This window comes from Durio zibethinus, chromosome 3 (assembly GCF_047325235.1).
Source record: "Durio zibethinus cultivar Kanyao isolate XHJ-2024 chromosome 3, ASM4732523v1, whole genome shotgun sequence".
In the NCBI taxonomy this organism is placed as follows: Eukaryota; Viridiplantae; Streptophyta; class Magnoliopsida; order Malvales; family Malvaceae; genus Durio; species Durio zibethinus.
Window position 1 is genome coordinate 10,276,617 of NC_143164.1, and position 20,074 is coordinate 10,296,690.

At 33.5% G+C, this 20,074-nt stretch overlaps 2 protein-coding genes and 1 long non-coding RNA gene across 3 annotated transcripts; 2 read left to right on the forward strand and 1 right to left on the reverse strand.

Annotated features, from left to right (window-relative positions):
- Window positions 1-2,994: 2,994 nt before the first annotated feature.
- LOC111299169 (protein BYPASS1-LIKE-like) lies at window positions 2,995-4,805 on the forward strand. The gene has a single exon (XM_022894213.2). It carries the CDS (start codon window positions 3,224-3,226, stop codon window positions 4,460-4,462), a length of 1,239 nt encoding a protein of 412 aa, XP_022749948.1. The 5' UTR covers window positions 2,995-3,223; the 3' UTR covers window positions 4,463-4,805.
- A 6,416-nt stretch (window positions 4,806-11,221) lies between these two features.
- Window positions 11,222-13,162, reverse strand: LOC111299176 (uncharacterized). The gene is made up of 2 exons (XM_022894221.2): window positions 13,015-13,162; window positions 11,222-12,927 (listed from the first exon to the last, which is right to left on the reverse strand). The coding sequence occupies exons 1-2, from the start codon at window positions 13,160-13,162 to the stop codon at window positions 11,450-11,452; spliced, it is 1,626 nt and encodes a 541-aa protein (XP_022749956.2). The 3' UTR covers window positions 11,222-11,449.
- A 314-nt stretch (window positions 13,163-13,476) lies between these two features.
- LOC149519606 (uncharacterized) lies at window positions 13,477-16,076 on the forward strand. Its single transcript, XR_016340933.1, has 2 exons — window positions 13,477-13,598; window positions 13,701-16,076. It is a non-coding gene; the product is annotated as an uncharacterized LOC149519606 (long non-coding RNA).
- The last annotated feature ends 3,998 nt before the right edge of the window (window positions 16,077-20,074 follow it).

The window sequence follows — 20,074 nt, forward strand, 5'->3', positions numbered from 1 at the left end:
ATGATTTTTTTTACTACATAGTTGTATACTATAATTGTGATCACTAGAATGTCATCACGTGGGTGCTGGATTCCTTTTAAGTCTTTTAAGCTGAATAAGATCAATTCATTTTCTAGTCTTTTTCTCTCTTTGTCGAGATGCCTATGGCTATAACCATGTTTATATTAAACTTTCTTTTGGCTAAGGTTGACCTACCTTCAGTGATCACATTAATTATTCTGACGATCGGCTTGTTGTTATTATTTCAAACTTCTTTTTGCCTTGGCTTGACTCCTTGGACTTCTCTTCTTCCATTTATTAGCCTTCTCTCTCTACCTCAAATAAACTTTTTTCAGTTTATCTATAGTTCATTTTGGGTTGGCTCTATCTTCGCTATTCTACAAACCTTCTCAATTGACCTTTTCTTATTAGGGCTTGGATATCATTTTTTAGGTTAATACAATCTTTGATGTTAAGGCCTACATCCCTATAAAAGGCACATATTTTGGTTGAATCCCTCATTGTGTTCTGTCTTAGTGGCTTCGACCATCTGAGGTCAAGATTTCTTTTAATTTGTATTAGAATCTTCTTTCAAGAGGTATTTAGTACAATGTAGTTTTTTTCTTCACTGAAGTTTCTAGCCATATATCATCTCTCTCTTAAGGGAAATTGTAAAAATCTTTACCTCTCTTACAACCGATGAGGGGGATGAGCTTCTCTCACCATGATCACTGAAGATTGGGGATAAGCCTCTCTCACCTCAATTGTTTCTTGTTAAAGCTTCAATATTTATATATTTTTTAGTTATCAGTAGGATGTCGGCTAGAGTTTTAGGTGGTTCTAAAGACAAGGTTAACTTCATGTGATAATCTTTGTTGTTGAGTCCACTTATTAAGATAGCTATAGTAGCCGTTTGCTCTAGGTCTTTAACCTCTAGAGCTTTTGTGTTAAAATATGTAACATAGCTCTTCAAAAATTTATTACAACTTTAGTGGATCAACATCAAACTCAGAGTTGTTTTGTATGCTCTTTGACTATTCATAAATCGAGACAAGAAAGAGTAGCTGAGCTCTTTGAACATTGTAATTGACCTTGGTTCCAGGTTGCTGTACCAAGATCGAGATATGCTTTTCAAAATGGTAGCTAGGCCTTTACACATTAAATCTTCATCTGCACCCTTCATCATCATGTTAGTCTTATAAAGTTCTAAATAATCGAAGGGGTCATAAGTATATTTGTAGGTTTTTAAGGTCGACATTTTAAATCCTTTTGAAGGTATGGTTTTATCAATTTCTTCAGTGAAGGGTAATGTCTCCAGGAACTTGAGCTCGTCCTTGAATGTCACTGCCTTTATTTTTAACTCTTTTTTCATGGCTTGCAACCTAGTTTTTAGGTTTTTGTTTGGTTAGGGTTCGAGGTTTATTTGTTTAAATTTTTGAGTTGTGGCAGAGGTAATGGTGAACTAGGGTGTTATGCTTCTCTTCTTTAGATGCCGATGAGGCTAAGCCAGAGGTGATTAGGTTAGGCATTTTCAAAACTTGTGGTGGGGTTATGGTCTACAAAATCTGTTTAAGGGCTTGGATTTGCTCAATCAAGGCCTGAAATTGTTCTATAGTCGGGCCCGTCTGTGGTAAGAAAGGTCTTCTGAGTGTTGACTATTATGCATTTCTATTCTAGTTGGGATGACCATTTCTCCTTTCTCTAAAGTTCTTTTCCTTGGTGGCATTGTTTCGTGCTTGGCTAATGAGTGAAAAAGGAGTCCCCTACCTGACGCCCCAAATGGTAGTGCTGAGCTTTGATTTCAAGATACTTTTGAGAAAACAAAAGAGAATGATGGTTAGAGGCAAAAAAGAGGAGTGTTCCTTGTGTTTGCACTTCGATGTGCAAATCAAAATAAGTAAGGTCAGAAGAAGAGTAATAAGGAGAATTATGAGTAGAATAAACTTGCCTTAATGATGCATGAAACTTCATATATATAGATAAGTGATGAAAGACCATAAAGGGACAATAAAGATAGTGCCGAGTTGATGTGGCACTGAGTATATTAGACTGATCTAACATGTCAAGGAAGCACAAATGTTGAAATTATTCTTAATTATCTATTAAAAGCTTCTAATATAAAAAAATATTACTATACCCTTTTGATCATTAACTGCTCTTAACAAAATACAATGTTAAAATATAGAGGATAATTTAAATATAATTTATACTTGATATATTATTTGTGCATAAATATTATATATTATAATAAATTATATGTCACTATAAAAATTAAATTTTAAATTTTAAAAATAAATATATTTAATTTTAAAAATATTTTTAAAATTAATTTTTTAATAAAGTATTTATAATTTATTAACGATGTATAGCATTATTGGATATTGCAGAATATAAATTTATTTAAATAAAGATATTAATTATGTAATAATCTTTTTTATGCCATTTGTTTAAATTACTTTAAATAAAGTAAAATTAGGGCAGAGTTGGATTCTGAGTTTAGTAGTAGTAAGGTGAAAAATGAAAAGAACATAAGGACAAAACAAACAGTTAAAAAGAAATATAGATAATTTTTTTTTTATATAAAAATGCATTTCTTATGTTGAATTGAACTTTGAAACTTCCAAAAATTGGAAGGGGGTAATTCCGACTTCTTGCTTGACGAACAGCACACGTTATGATCTCTCTCCTTTCTAGAAGAACGAATCAGAGCTCAGACCAATTCCCCTCCATATCACGCGCCAACGAAGACCCAGCTGTGCGCACCACGTGTACAACTGACTCTGTCTTCTCTCCAATGTCATGTTCCCACCTGGAAAAGACTCCTCCGTCACTCCCACCAAGCGAAATCACTCGAGTTAAAATCTCTTGTGGGCCCAATGGATAGAATATTCCTGATCAACGGGCTTGATCTGCTCAGAACTTAAACCTTAGATTTGTTAAACCATATTTTAACCTGAATGTGAAAAATAATAAAAAATAAATTTAAACTTTGTTCAATGATTTAATTCTTGATTATCTAATTAAAGTAAAAAAAAAAGAAAAAGAAAAAAACGGTTTGGACCTTTCTTTTTCCCAACCACCATAAAACGCGGTCCAAAAATCCCCAATAAAATGCCATCTCCTTCAATTAGGGTTTCTCCATATCCGTCTTCATTTCTTCCCATTTTTTCTCTCTTAAATATTGGATCCAATTAAAATCGAAATTTGATTTTTATTGTTATTATTGTTATCATTCGATGTGAGAATGCCCGCGACGGATTATCAAGGAAGCTCGGCACCGTTGACAAATATCGGCCGTTCGTTATTATCCCTGAGGAGGGATCAAGTACATGCGATGGAATCGCCGAACGATGGATCGGCTTCGCACGAGGTGGAGCTCGAGTTGTTTCAAAGGCAAGTAGCTGACCGATTTCACGATTTAGCTTCTGTTCCTTCCGATGAATTGCTTTCTCTTCCATGGGTTCGGAAATTGCTCGACGTTTTCCTTTGTTGTCAAGAGGAATTTCGGGTCATCGTTTTTAACAATAAAGCTCAAGTGATGAAACCTCCCATGGACCGTTTGATTGCCGATTTTTACGAGCGTACTGTTAAGGCGCTTGATGTTTGTAATGCGATTCGCGACGGAATTGAACAGATCAAGCAATGGCAGAAGCTTCTAGAAATCGTTCTTTGCGCTTTGGGTGATAGTAATGTCAATAATAATTCGAATAATAATGGTAATAATAATTGTTATCAGAGAACCCTAGGAGAAGGACAATTTCGTCGCGCGAAAAAGGCGTTGATAGATTTAGCAATTGGGATGCTTGATGAGAAAGATTCCGGTCAATCTTTGTCTCATAGGAATCGTTCCTTTGGAAGAAATAATAATACCAGCAGTCACTCCAAGGATCATCACCATCGTTCTTTGGGTCATTTCAGGTCGTTGTCTTGGAGTGTTTCGAGATCTTGGTCTGCTGCTAGGCAGCTCCAGGCGATCGGGAACAACTTAGCTGCACCACGAGGGAATGAGGTTGTGGCTACCAATGGACTTGCAATGCCTGTTTACACAATGGGTTGTGTTTTGTTGTTTGTAATGTGGGCCTTGGTGGCTGCGATTCCGTGTCAGGATCGGGGTTTGCAAGTTCATTTTTATGTGCCTAGGCAGTTTTCTTGGGCGGCTCCAATTCTTTCATTGCATGAGAGGATCATGGAGGAGTCGAAGAAGAGGGATAGGAAAAATGCTTGTGGGTTGTTGAGGGAGATTTATCAGATGGAGAAGTGTTCACGGTTGTTGGGTGAATTGACTGATTCTGTGCAGTTTCCGTTGAGTGAGGAGAAGGAAGGGGAGGTTAGGCAGAGAGTGAAGGAACTGGGGCAGGTTTGTCACGCAATGAAGGAAGGCTTAGAGCCACTGGAGAGGCAGGTTAGGGAGGTTTTTCATAGGATTGTTCGGAGCCGAACTGAAGGGCTTGACTCTTTGGGTAGGGGGCACAATCCCGAGTAAAAAGTCTGTTGTTGGGTTGCAGTGGTTTAAATTGTTAAGTGTCAAATGTGCAACTTGCAAACGTGTTTTGCTTTCAGCTTCAGGGAAACTCCAGGATCCTGAACATGAAAGGGAAGAGAAGACGAAGATGGAGAAGAAATGAAGAAGGATTTGAGGCTTGCGCCACACAAATAAAAAAGGGTAAGGAGGAAAAACAAAAAAGATTTTCTTGTATTTATCACCATGTATCGGTGTAAAGAAAGTAGGATATGGAGTTGGACCTTTGGTCCTGTTGCTGATGTCCAGCCTTTTGGTTGTTATTGTATAATCAAATTCCTAAGTAAATTTGCATATTCAGTCTCTAGTGATTTTGTGTTGAAATTTTGTCTACTTGTCAATGATATACACCTTTTGTGCTTCTTTGATAATATTCTGCATTTTAGATGCGATAATAACGTGGATAATAGTGAATGAAAGAGTGCTTTTTGTTGGTAAGCTCTTTGGACAAAGTTGCAAATTTGCAATCACCGGATGAAACGCAGAAAACTAATATGATGGTTTCTAGGATGAAGAAACTGTCTCTTTGCTCTTTCGGGCTTGTAAATAGAATACTCATTGACTGGTGTAAGGAGATCTCGCCTGTACCAGCTAAAATGAAGTACCAGGTAGAAGAGAAAACTGATGGATTTGTTGGTCTTCATTTTTCCTTTTTGGTTATTCATTAAGTGTTTGCAAGCATCAGACTACATGATTTCATCATCATGTCTTACATTTTGACTCCTATGAGTTGCCTTGCTAAAAGAGAAATTATGATTTCTGGTTTTCTTTATATCCTGCTGTAAAAGGAATATGATCTTATTGAGCAAATTCTGGCATTTAATCTTGATTCAAGTCCTTGGTAGCCTTCTGATTTTACGAATGATTTTTATCACCGTCATTTATTAAAGAAAAATGCTTGCTATTATGTCATGCAAATCGTCATCCCAGGAAGCTGTCTGCTTTTCCCTGCTCTTGAGTGCTTCAAAAGGAACGCTCCATCGATTCCCAGCTTGCTGTGAGAATGAAGACAATGAAGATATTAAGATAACTGATATCCAATAAAATTCTTGTTCTTGTGCAATGGACCTGAGCATGTTTTTTTCTAAATTGGATTTGCTGGAATACCCCAGTATTGATGGTGGATTTCTTAAGCGTATTAATTTTCCCGACCTGCAATATGCTAGTGAAGAAAGCATTGAAGGGATCAGAGATCTGGATTGACATCAAGGCATTAGATAAAGTGCTGCTCCTTTTTATTTTTATAATGAGGATTAATTATGCAACTGTCTTGTGTTCAATATGATTGTTTCAGTGTAGGCTTCCTGTGTCCCTTATATCACTGTTTCTTGGCACATATTTCAGCACAGTAATTCTACCCTTAAGCGTTTTGTCCCTTAATGCAGTTTGGAGTAACTTCTACTGTGCATGCAGTTTTGTCACCCTTGTCTGGCTAGAGTAGCAGGGTATTAACTCTCTCACCCTCTCTGTTTGCAAGCAGAATTTTGTTGTTCTTGGTTGGTATTGCTAAAAGCAGATAGGTTCTAATAATCGTCCGTTCAAAAGATGTGGCAATGACCAGCTTCAAAGAATGAAAGGACTATTGAATTTCTAGATGTGGACTGTCCAGGTATATTATGGATGTTGAAGTCACTTCTAAACAAAAGCGAGTAATGCAACATGTCAGAATGCATACATAGATAGGGTTGTTTAATGCGCCATTCTTTTCCTCGAAATCAGCACATTGGATTCATTGGACCAAAGATTTCCCATAAAAATAAATACAAAATTCTCTTTAGTTGGACTTCATTGCATTCGACATGTAACAACATGTAAATGATTTCTAGCTAAATTAACATTCGCAAATCTCTCTCAAACTGTTGTGGGTTGTTTATGGTCTGTATACGCATCGTGAGAGAGTTTGTAATTTATAAAGGTATTTTCTCCTACCAAGTTACTTGGATATGCTTGTGAAAGTTGGGAAAGGTAGCAATGCGAATGATTGCTTTGACTATGTCTATCGATGTTTGCTTGGATATGCTTGTGAGAGTTGGAAAAGGTAGCAATGCCAATGATTGCTTTGACTATGTCTATCGATGTTTGTTATTGTTAACTAATTACTGAGAGCATTTAACATTTTTTGTTTGTGGTAAAACAGAGCATCAGACTTTGGTCATGCTTTCTGGCTGCTAATTAATGTGAACAAGGAAGTCATATTTGCTGTATCCAGTTGAGACAATAATTGATTTTTAATATTCAATTGTATGGTTCAGACATCAATTCCCCATATTCTCTCTCGTAGCCTGTTTTACTATTGTTGAAGGAGGAAGTCGCTCCCTCTGCCCCATTTCTTGATATATGCAGCAGTGGCATGATTGGTGGAATATAACATCTCCAGACTCCCAGAGAAAGCGAATTTAACCCATTTGCTACCTACCAAAAGGGTTGAAGAGTCCGTCCTAACGACACCTCAATGGCTGGCTGTCATAAAACTCAGAACTTTAATTACTAAAAGCTTCTTGTTTTGGTTTATTGGCTGGCTATTGAAGTGAGAGCTTATTTATGTGGACTTCAGGAATTTTTGTAGTTGCCGAGTCGGCTGTTTTTGCCATTAGGCTTTTCATGGGAAAAAGACTGGGGGCATAAAGTGACATTGGAAAAACCCACTTATCACATATAGGGCTGTAAACGAGCCGAGCCGAGCCGAGCCGAGTAGTGAGAAGCTCGAGCTCGAGCTCGACTCACAACTCCGGGCTCGATACTCGGTTCGAGTTCGATCGAGTTTTATTTTTCAAGCTCGAGCTCGATTCGTGATCGAATTCGAGCTACTCGAGCTCGCTCGATTAAGCTCGATTAATATGTAAAAATAAGCTCGATTCGTATACTCGACAAGAGTTCGATTATTCATGCTCGAACTCGAACTCGAACTCGGATTCGAAATATTTTATTAATTAAAAAAAATAAAAATATATTTAAATATAAAAGCTCGATTAGGCTCGCGAGCTACTCGAGTCAGATATAAGAATACTCGAATTCGGCTCGATCGGTAAGTCGAGCTACTCGAGCTCGAGCTCGACTCGACAATAATCGAACCGAATTCGAATTTTTTTCGAATCGAACCCGAGTAGCTTGCGAGTACTAATGTATCATTTACACCCCCAATCACATATATGGTTTTTCAAGTTTTTTAATGTTGAAAAAGATGATTAAACAGATATTTCTCATTGTATTTGTATTAATCAAACTCGTCTTGACTTTTACTGCGTCTGCTCCATTTACTTGTGCAGATTGTCTTATCTACTTTTAACTTTGCAACCAAACTGCTTCTTTGAAGTTTTGGTAGAACTAGAGCAAGGGCTGTCAGACTGAAATTATCTAATAACCCAATATTTTGGAATTTGGTTTCAGTTTTTGGATCTTTAAACCCTTTTCTAGATTAAAAAAAAAAAAAAACCTTTCCTCGGTCTATGTTTAGCTTTTTAAGCGAGTAGAGGATGTTTTAAAACACTGACATTAATATTTGGGGAGGGGCCTCAAGCTGAGGCCATCTCCTATTGCTTCGCAGCGTACTGCAAAATACAAGCCACTTGACCGCTACAAATTTACAACCACAAAAAACTGTGCTGCGAGCCAGCGACTGAAACTTGTCAATTTATTTGCTTTCAGGGCCCAACAGGCAAGCATTTCGGTACCGTCAAATTCTTTGACGTGTAACATTTTTGGTGGAAGACATTTCTGGCATCTGCTTGAGCTGCTCCTCATTAACTGTGAAAAGAAACTGAAACTCTAATTAATCTGATTTTATAAAGTCTTATGTAATGCTATATCATTTCGACATTTCGACTATTGTTGCATTAACTGGGAAACGTAAAAGGTGTGATGACTTTGTTCAGATGGGTGATGACAAAAACAACAATATATTTCCTACAGCACAATCATGGTTGTTTACCTTGGCTCTCAATGATTTCTTTTAGTTTTGGTCATAAGGTAGCTGTCAGACACAAAGCTGAAGTTCTACTTCCAAAATTCATAAATTTCAAAGTCTGCCTCTTACCGTAACCTAGTTATGGAAACACAGTCAGAAGCACATTACTTGTCTGCAACTCAGGGTATCTTGTAGCTTTTAAAAATCCTGATTACATAAAGGATTCTGACAAATGGTTCTGGATTATCAAGGCAAAAGCTGCAAATGATTAATGGTTTCAATTGTGCAAATAGTCATTGCTACTCTTTGAGTTTTCACTCTTCAATATTGGCTAATAATTCAGTATTGACAAAACAGTAGTCGCAGCTGTGCCCACCAGAGCTGAAGAAATGATCTTTTAATTGAATTGCCATGGTTGCCTCGTTAAATGCCTCAAAGCGTCATATTCCTTCTCATAACAGCTGCCAGTCACCTGTTTATTAAATAAAAATCATTTTCTGTCAGCATCCTTGATATGAAGCAATGGTATAAGAATCAGATCTACCGAGAAAGCAAATTTAGTTTTTTGCAGGACCACCTACAACACCTCGCTAGCTGTTCATACAATCTGAATTTTAATTATTAAAAGATATTCTTTTAATTTTATTTGGTTTGCATTTGAAGTACCTCTATGTGGTCTCAAAAAAATCCATAATGAGAAAATGACTGGCATTTTATGGCATTCCAAGAGCCAGGCTGAACTTATCAGCAAAATATCTCCTTTTAGCTTTGTTTTACGAAAGTACTTGAGAGGAATGGATATTTGCAATTAAAATGAAAAAAGAATAGCATGCAGAAGATTGAAAGAAGCATGATTAGACAATCTATGTGTATATCAGGACAACAAGAATATCAGAAAAAGAGAAGGCATGAATATGATATAATTTCTGGGTTTTAATCAAACATTTTCTTGATCTCAACTTCTGCATCTCTTCCAATTTGTCTATTGATATTGGCTGTGTTCTGTGGAGTTCCGCATCATTGGGATATTGTCCGCTTTGATCTGAAAATTTCATGATTTTGACTCATGAAACACACCTTCCGAAATGGGTCAAATCTTTACATATATATACCATAATGGATCCTTGATATATCCCTATGCCGGATTGAAACGTTAAATGTTTTCTGAAGTATGAAATGAATAATAGATTGAAACGTTACATGTTTTCTGACATGTATGAAATGAATAATAGATATCCGTATTTGACTAGTATCTTACCACTAGTTAACAGCTTTTCGATGCAACCTAGTCTCGACCTAGAATTTTCTGATGCTACTGTTTGAAGAGGAGTTGATTTATTTTTACCGTATAAAACTTAACCACTTGCTATTACAGACTGCCATACTTTGTAGTGCAATTAACTGATATTCTGTTTCATAAGTCTCATCTCTGCTTAAGCTTATCAAAGTTACCTCTAAAGTTTTTAGTTGTTAAGATCTGCATTGATTGTATGCTACTTTCTTCCAGCTGAGGCATCCAAGGCTTGCAAACTTTAATATATGGTTAGCAGACCGTTAAGGCTTGTGGAAGCAGACTAGATTTCTCTTATTTTTTTTTAGATATTTAAGGACAGTCTTTTCATTTCATAATTTTAGTATTATTATTATTACTACTACTATAGTCATTTTTTTTTTAATCTGCTTGTATCCATCGTTCAGTGGGTTCTTATGCTTAATTTTGACATTAAAAGATATCGATATCTTCATCCTATCTTTTTTTTTTTTTCCCCCTAATTTTCACAATTTGGAATCACAACTTATCCCTTCATTGCCCCGATCAGACTATTTCAAGTTATTGGTTTTCAGTGTTAAGAAAGTTTGCTTTTATACGTTCTGAATAAGTTGCTTCCTTTTGATATGGAAAAAGGGGATCTTCTCGCATGCCAAGCTTTATAGAGTTAGATGTAACTTCTGCAGAACCTTCTCTATTTAGACTCCAATAAAGTTTAAAGATTCAGGGTTAAGTCTTACCATTTTTGGAGTTCAAACAGTATATATATACAGCAGCATGCGTACCAGAAGGAAATTAAGATCACAGTTATGAATCTGTTGACCTTAATGAAGCAATTACTCTAACAATCAGGATGTTCCTTTGTTTATTTAGGTACGACATTGAAACAGTGGTTGGAAGGAGAATAACTTTTTGAATTGCTTGAACAATGAACAGTGTGTCAAACATTTTGCTCCTCTTTCATGCCTTGGAGTATTCTGTTTTGCATGCTTTGTACCAAAGATAAGAGCAGAATATTGGATCAACAAAGTTAATTGCTAAGATATTTGTCAATGTTAACAATAAGTAGTCTGTATAATCTCTTCCACTGACAGTAACAGCTGATGTCAGTCAGAGATAATGACCTATGTCTGCCATTGAATTGTTTCCAAGGAAACACAGGCGCTTATATACTACGAATGCAGGTGGTATGTATGCACGCGTAGATTTAACTAGATTTTGGGCTATTCAAATGGTTACTATATTTTGATTGGAGGATTTAATAGTACTATTACGCAGTTCAGAATGTCCTGTAGAGTTTCAAAGTTCTGATTTTGGGAAAGAACCAAATCTAAATTTGATGTGTCATTGGCTCTTTGTTGACTTGCCAAGACCTCTTTTTTGGATTTTGTTCTCAGGAGAAGAAATCCAATTGATCTAAAAATAAATGTTCCATTTCTTTTGTAATTTTATTCCAATGTTTCTTTGCCAGATAAAATTTGCAGAGCTTGGGAAATTTTGCACCTGCACTCAGATTTAAAGACTCAGCATAGCCATCACACCTTCCATGCCAAGAATATATGTTTATTCTAGCAGACTGGCAGTAATCTCATTGTTCTAATTCTAGTTTTTGACTTGAAGTCTGAACCAGATATCTATGTGATCTTGAAATTTAGAGTTAAAGGCGTGAACAATGCAAATTACAATCAGATTAAAATGCTCTCAGAAGTCAGCAGGCGACAGTATTTTCGGTATGCAGCATCAAGGTTATCATCAGTGTATAAATGGAAAACAAATTTTATCTTTTTCTTGCTCTAAGTAAGTTAATAACTAACACTATGAGAGACACAAGAAATGCTGATCCTGCAAACATTAAAGGTTTACGCAGTTTGTTCCTTTTCTGCTTATCCACCTTAGCTGCTCCTTCAATTGGAGCTTTGTCAGCGTCTATCTCAGGAGATGTATCTGTGTCGCCTTCATTTTTTTGACGATGTTCTTCCTGATCAATTTCTTCTCTGATTTCTCCTGCCATGTACTCGGTTTCCTTTTCCTGATCTGATTCTTGTTTATCTGATTCATCTTGAAGTTGTTGTTGGGTTGGAGTTTCATTTTCCTTTGGCTCTTGATCAGGTTCAGGTTCCATTTTGGATTCCTGAACATCTACTCCACTTTCCTGCTCTTCTGATTGTTCCGAAGTTAAATCTTCTGCTTGATCATCATCATTTGCAATTTTTTCATCTTCAGCTTGACTTGGTGGTAAACTCGGTAAATCTGATTCTTCAGTCGCTTGACCTGCTGTATCGCCTGTTTCTTCTTTTCCTGGCTCTTCCTCTGGTTCTTTAACCTTTTGTATCTCATCATCAGGAGGTTCTTTTTCATCTAGTTCTTTGATTGATGGAATCTCTGTCATCTGTGATTCAACTACCTCAGACTCCATTATCTCTGGTTCTGGAAATGTTGGTGGAGCAGCAGGAGCTGCAACCTTTTCTTCTGGGATCTTTTTCGGCGCTTCCAACACCTGATCAGGTTCCTCCATTGTTTCAATCTCAGGTGCTTCGGGTTCTTTTTGCATCACCTCTTCAATTCTTTCAGGCTCTTCATAAATTACATTTTCCACTGCCCCTGGTTCTTCTTTCTCAATCTTCTTTTCAATTTCTTCCTCTTGCTCTACCTCAGGTTCTCCTGTTTCTGCCTCAATACTATTTTCTTGTTCAACCTCTTCACGTGCTTCAACTTGCCATTGATCAGTTTCTTCAGCGCTTTGAATCTTTTCCTCAACTATCTCTACCTTTGGTACGTCTTCAGGTTCCTTCTTTTCAACCAATTCTACTTTTGGTACCTTTTCAGGTTCCTTCTTTTTGACATACTTAACTCTTGGTTCCTCTTCAGGTTGCTTCTTATCAACCAGCTCTACCTTTGGTACCTCTTCATCTTCCTTTTTTTCAACTACCTCTTCCTTTGGTACCTTTTGTTTAATCACCTTACGCTCTCCTTCTTCTTCCTTCTCTTCCTCAATCCCAACACCACAGATTCCTTTAACCTTCTTTTTCATGATAATTCTCAATGTTGATTCTTCTTCATTATACTTTGCTTTGATTCGTTCCAAATTGACAACATCAGGTATCCGAAAAACCTTTCGAAAAGCCTTTATCTCAACCTCCTTCTTGCACATAATCCACCCTATCATCACCATCTCCTGAACAGGTTTCTCCCCACTTATTGCTATCTGATTCCCATCCTTATTTATCTCAATGAAGATATTCTCTCTTCTGAAACCTGCATTAGTTTCAAATCTTCCATTGGCATCACTAAATCAACATCCACAGAAACTAAATTCTAAGAAAATTAAAAAAGAGAAGGGACCTTTGAGATGAGCAATGAGGATGAACATTTGGTCAGTTTCTCTAGACAAGAAAACAGGACCAAAAGGATCTTTGCTAATCCGAAGATCGGCTGTTGAAGTAATATCATCTCTTGTATGTGTAATCTTGAGTCCTAATTCCAGCTCCATGACTCTTTTTTCTTCTTTTTGTGCAAGATTTTGATTCTATTCTGTTTCTTGATTAAAATAAAAGAAGATGAACAGAGTAATGTGGGGCAATGTTGAGTAGGGAAAATGGAAGCATTGTGGTGTGTGTTATAAGAGTAAAGGATATATTCATTGCTTCCGAACAGGATCTTTGTGAAGGGCGTTAGAACAACGGTAGAAAAGTCCGTTGCTTGTGTATTGTCTTGCCTTAGCAGGAAGCCTTCGGTTGCTTGTATATTGTTTTGCCAGCCCTATATGTGAGGACTGAAGAGGAAACCAGTTTTGCTGCTATTTGGACTTGGCCTGGCAAGTACCCAAGAAATTTGCCTTCTTCATCTTCAATGTCTAAGGTTGCATTTGGTCCGTAGCAATTCAAAGAAAGGGCAATAATTATCTATGGTGTAGCAATCTTTCAAAGGTATGTATGACATCTTACACATGATTATGACCTTTCCTACTGTTAATTTCCATTCAAAAGATTGCATATGATTCTATCCCTTTTTGGTTTTTTCTTTGGCAGATTTGAAAGGTGAAAAGTTGTGATTCCCACAACTTTCTTTATGAGTTTCCTTGGTATTTAGGACTTGATTTTACCAAATCTTTTGCTACAAGTAGGCTTCTATGTCATCATAATCTTTATTGCGTCATCAAATTTTTAATTTGATAGTACTATTTGGTCAAAAGAAACCAAGAACACGAATCCTATAACACTGGGATATATTGAAAGGCAAATAGGAAAGGTATGGTTGCTAAATTTCCAGTGAAATGAGACCAACCATGCATATAGGATCCCTTTGGTATAAGGGTTCTTATTTATATTTATTAAATAATTTATTTAATGCAAAAACGGACTAGAAGCAAACACTCTCCAAATTGATATTTTTTGAAGATTTCATGCATTTGAATGAGACATATTTCAAAAGATTTTGTTTACGAGTTTTCAATATTACCTCCTCAGTATCAGCTGGATCCATTCCCCCATGTGAACTTAGATTGCTTTTCAAAACGATTTCATCATGATTTTTTGGTCAAAATATGTTTAATTTTCATCTCACCAATAAAAGGGTAAAACCATCGTGAATTAGTCAATAAGGATGTTAAAAATAAAATAAATAGAAAAGTGCAAAAAATTTCCCTTTTTTTTTATTAATAAAAGCATTCTTAACTATCTATAAGATAAATTTTAAAAATATATAGAGAACAAGAGTCTTCACTGGGAGTGATTCTTTCTTTTTTGGTTTTTAATTTTTTTATTTAAAAAATATTTGATAAAAAGAGACGAGTAATTATTCTTTAAGAGGATGAGAGAGGGTAAGTGAAAGGTTTTTGAAATGAAAAATTAACAAAATTTACGTTTTGACCTTAAAAAGCATAATTGAAAAATTAACAAAGGTTATAGTCTTTCTTTTGATATGTAATTTTTTTATATAATTCAAAAAAAATAAAAAATCATGTTTCTTATATAGAAATATGATTTTTGAAAAATCAAAATCTGTATTTGTCAACTTCATTTTGAATGTTATATTATTTATAATATGTAGTTTTTAATACAATCCAAAAAAATCTAAAAATCATGATCTTTGAAAAGCCAAAGCCTATATTTGTTAGCTTCACTTTAAAAGTAATTTTTGAATACAATTCAAAAAATTTAAAAATTACATTTCTTATATAGAAACGTGATCTTTAAAAAATCGAAGCATGTATTTGAAAACGTTGTTGATAATTTATGAGAGATAATTTTTTTGGTTTCAAAATGTGATTGATAATAAATAAAAAGAGTTAGATATAAAAATTGTTTAAGTTGCATTTTGTATGTTAAAAATGTAATTTTTGAATCACAAAAATCATGTTTTTTATATAAAAAATGTAATTTTAACAAAAAAAAAAAGCACATTTTGATAACATCTTGACTCCTTCTAAGATAAGCCACGTGTCACAGTTGGTGTTTCTTTTTTCCTTCTCTCATTTTTTTTACATGTGCTAGAGGTTGTGTGCAAACTTATTTTTTTATCTAAAAAAATGGCATAGAGGTGGGTGAGAGAGGATTTCCATTTTTTGTTCTTTTTCTTCCTTTTCTTTATCTTACCTACTAAAGAAAGGGTTGGATGCTTTGAGGGAAAGCAGAAAGAAGAAGAGGGAAGAAATGAAGTGATAGGGTGAAAATAAAGAGATCAAGCTATCTTAGGCTGTTCCAATGTAAGAGCCACTAGCGCTTGCCATTTTTGGGTTCATTTTTTAAAAACTTTTTGATTAGATACTTTTTTAGATCTAGATTCTTTGAGATCATTTTCTTTTATGAAACGACTAATAATGGAAGAGTAATGTGGTTATGTTAGCGATTAAAGAATGGCAAAATGATCCTCATAATTTTAGATAACCTCTAGTAGAAACTTAGCCTTGAAGCTGATGAGATCTCATTTGATAATGAAGCCTCTAAAAATTTTCAACTGCTGGATGCAAAATATTGCTAACTTCTATAAGCCTTGAAAAGGACCTGCAATTGAACAAACATTATCTTGCAGTTTGGAGGATTTGTACAAAGAGACTACCAAGAAAATGAAGATTTCTAGGGATGTTTCTGATGGTAGCGGGTATTCTTTTACTTTCGATTATTTGGATTATAGTTTTCCTTTTTTTGCAAGTTAATGTAATTGGGTAATGTGTAGTGTCTCTATATTATTTTTGCTATAGTATTGTATTGGGTTGGATTCACTAGAAAGCATAAGAGGACTATAAAGGTGGCCGCAACCTTGATGTTTGGTTGCCAGTGTCTGATATAGGTATAGCTCTTAGATAACTACTTTTCTAGATTGCTACGAGTCATTAATTCCCAAATTTAGAAACTAAAGTACTCTACATATTTCCTGAATAATTTCTAATTGCTGGCTATCTTTAATCGATTAGTTATCTTAGGGGTCCATCCCATTTATTTTGAATTAGAGTGGAAAGATAAAGTTTTGAAGTTTTGAAACGAAATATCAAGAAGATCATTTTCTAATATATATTGATCTTTGACTTCATCATAGCTATGAAGCTATTGCAAGGCAATAAATTTTAGGGTACAGGTTTAGCTTTACTTCTACTTTTAGCAAAGTTTCATTATTTTTACAATTCATCTCAAAAAAAAAAAAGTTGTACTCTTACATCTCGCCCATTATCATGTATGCATTTAGTGGAGTTTTTATTTTTATTTTTACATATTTTTGTTTTTCATGTTCATTGAATTGAATTATTCTTATGTTTTTTAGTACCATATTCCTATTTTTAATTCTGTATATATTCAATGATACAAATTTTAAATTATGGATGTATTCTTGATTGAGTTTAATCTATTTGATATTATCTCATTTTTGGAAATCATTGTTTTGGCATTATCTGTTTATTGTTAACATTTGATTTAAAATCTTGATTCTTGACTGATTTATTAGATATCCAGATTTGATTTTATCTCATCACATCTAATGTTTCAAGATTGTGTGTGAAGTGTTCATTGATATCAAATCCTTAATAGGTATGCAAATAATAACATACATCTAAAAGTATGTTTTCTATATTGAATTCATGATTAAATGCTCAGGGTATCATTTTAATTGGAAATCAATGTTTTGGTATTATCTGTTTATGGGCAACATGAGATTTAATATCTTCGTTGATTTGTTTTTTAATCTTATTATATCTTATTCTATAGGTGTCTTTTATCTTTTATATACATGATTAGATATCAAAAAATCTTTAAAAATATTTGCTGAAGTTCATCAAAATATAGGTACTCATGAAATCAAATCAATGTCATTCATATATAATGACATGCATAGAACAAAGCTTGCAATTAAAGCCTTTCATTGTGATGATGTGCATAAATATGATGTAAACACCATATTTTATCTGGGGATTTTCTTGAAATTCATTAAGTTTTGAATATTGGGCACTAATTCAAAAGTTTTGGATCCGAGAATTAAAAGTCAGAAAATCTTAATTTTAATTTTAATTTTAATTTATTTTTGTTAATTTCATGAAAAAAAAAAAGGGGAAAAAAGAAGTAAAAAATAAATAAATAACGTGTGAATTGGTTCCTTGAAGATTTTGGATTCTGATTTTGTGAAACTTAATGATGGATTAATTTAGGAAAATTTAATTCCCAATTCAATGAAAAAAAGGAAAGATTGTATAAAAATTTAATCCTAGAAGATTTGTCATAGATTCGGTAGAATTTCATAATTTTCTAGTTCAAAGGTATTGAATCCTTATAAAAGAGACCCAATCTGTGAATCATGGAGCTGGACAGTAGCATATCAATCAAGATCAACTAGGGGCCTATTGAAAAGCATGAAAAAGAATTATCAAGCAAGAATAGGCATCAAGCAGCAAGCAAATTTCTTAGAAAGATTTCGAGTCTATTTTTCGATATTCTTTAGACCAGGAATGAGCAAATGAAAAAGTGAGTTGCTCAATGGCTTTGGAGGCGATAATTTATGGTGGAGCTTAGGGTATGTTAACATAAGGCTATAGAAAAAAGGAAAGAAATATGGAAAAAAAAGTTGCTTAAAAACACAACACTTTGCTTGAAAAAAAAAGGAACATTCTGGAAGTTTAAGCAAAAGAGGAAAGTTAAAAGAAGGCAAGGATCCAACGATTAGCACTTGGCCCAATTAGTGGAAGCCTAACTCAAGTTTCAAGACTTGGACCAAGTTAAGATTTAAACTGACTAGGCTAACAATAACCTTGCCTAAGCCCAATTTTGGTAATTTCTTTTTTTTTCCTTGTTTCAATTTTGTTATTTTTATTTTTATCTTTAAAATAAAAAAAAATTTTGATAAGATATTTTATAATTTGTATGTTTTATTTATGATTTTATTTGCATGATTTTTTTTATTATTTATTTTTTCATGAATTTAATTTAATTGTATGTTTTTGCATGGATAGTGTATATATATATATATATATATATGCACGAGTTTGATTATTTGCATGATTATTAATATTTTATTTGTGTGATTTTTTTGCATGATATTTTAATATTATTGCATGCTAATTTATATTATATTTGCATGATTTTATCTATATGATTAATATTATATTTGCATGTTTAATCTATTTGCATGATATTTTATATTATTACTTGATATTTTATATTATTATTTGATATTTTTGCACAGATATTTTCGTGTGATCTTGGTATGATTTTATATTTAATTACATATTTATTTGCATGATTTATATTATTATTTACATGATTATATATTTAATTGCATATCTATTTGCATGATTTATATTGTTAATTGCATGATTATATATTTAATTGCATATCTATTTATTTGTGTGATTGTATGGTTATTAATATATTTATTTGCACGGTTATTTATTATTATTATTATTGCATGATTTTATATTTATTGTATGATATGATATTATATGTTATTGCATGATTAATATTATATTTGATTGATATCGAATTGCATGTGTACATAATTGAATGTTATATTTAATTATATAATTACTAATATACTTGTGTGATTACACTTGATTTCATATTTTTATGGTCATTGATATATTTTGCATGGTATTTTATATTATTGCATGATATTATATATTTACATGATTATTATTATTATTATTATTATTGCATAATAATTAATATATTTGTATGACATTCTTGCATAAATATTTTTGTATGATCTAGGCATGATATTATTATATGATATTTGGTGTGATTTATAATATATTTACATGATAATTTTTGCATTGTATGATTTTTAATATTTATTGCATGATTGCTTGATATTTTGATAGAATTTTTGTATCACCATATTTTGTAAATAAATAAAAGGATTGAAATTGATTTATTTACATGATACAAACTATATTTGATAAGACCTAAATTAGATAACACATATTTAATTTAGTATAAATTTTGGATGTAAAGGGATGCTAATACTTTTATTGTACGTAACCGACTTTCGAACCTTTGTTCTGTTGATGTAGACCAAAACCTATTTTTTTAGGGACTTTTAATTTACACTTAGAACAACCTTAAAAAGGATAGATTCACTTAGGTGGCCAATCACACCTAGGTAAAAAAGATTGGTGGTGACTTTATGAATTTTTGTGTCGAATTAGTAGGTTCTCCCAAGCTAAACATTATGATAGTTTGGTGACTCCACTAAGGACATTAGAAAGTCAAGCCATTAATTAGTTATGTGTTATCTTAAACCTTACTTTAATAGTTTATATTATGTAATTATTTCTGTGGACTAACCTATTTGTTTGTGATTTCTTATTTGTTTGTTTTGCATATATTATTTTTTATTCACATATATCTATTTGATTACTCGACATATCCCTTTACACACACCACACTTGCATTTGTGCATGAGCTCTATACCTAGGCTTTATCTTTTATTAGGAAGGATCAAGTACCTACACTCTCCTAAAGTGATAACCTCCGTGCGAGCTAGTTAAAACTCTCACACAAATTGAATCATTTTTATTTGAGCTTATTATGGTGGGCAAGGATTGGGGTGTCTTTCTAATCTATAATTGACGATGATGTAGGAAATAATTTGAGAGCCTTTAGATTATCAAGCCTTTGAACCCAGCATGTACATGAACCATAAGGATCCAAACCTACGTTAAACCCTTGTCTTCCCTTTTATTAGAAAAAACCTAAATAGGACACATGATGGACAATTATTATTCTTGTAAGTTTATTATTCCTTGTATATATTTTTGCATATTAACCTTTTATATTGTTCCTTGTATATATTATATTATGTTAACTAACTTTTTTTTAAAAAAAATTTTATTGTGCATGCATGCATAATTAGATTTATCATAAGAAGTGATTATTACAAAATAATATTAACAAAAAGAATCCTAATTACATAAATGGAGAGC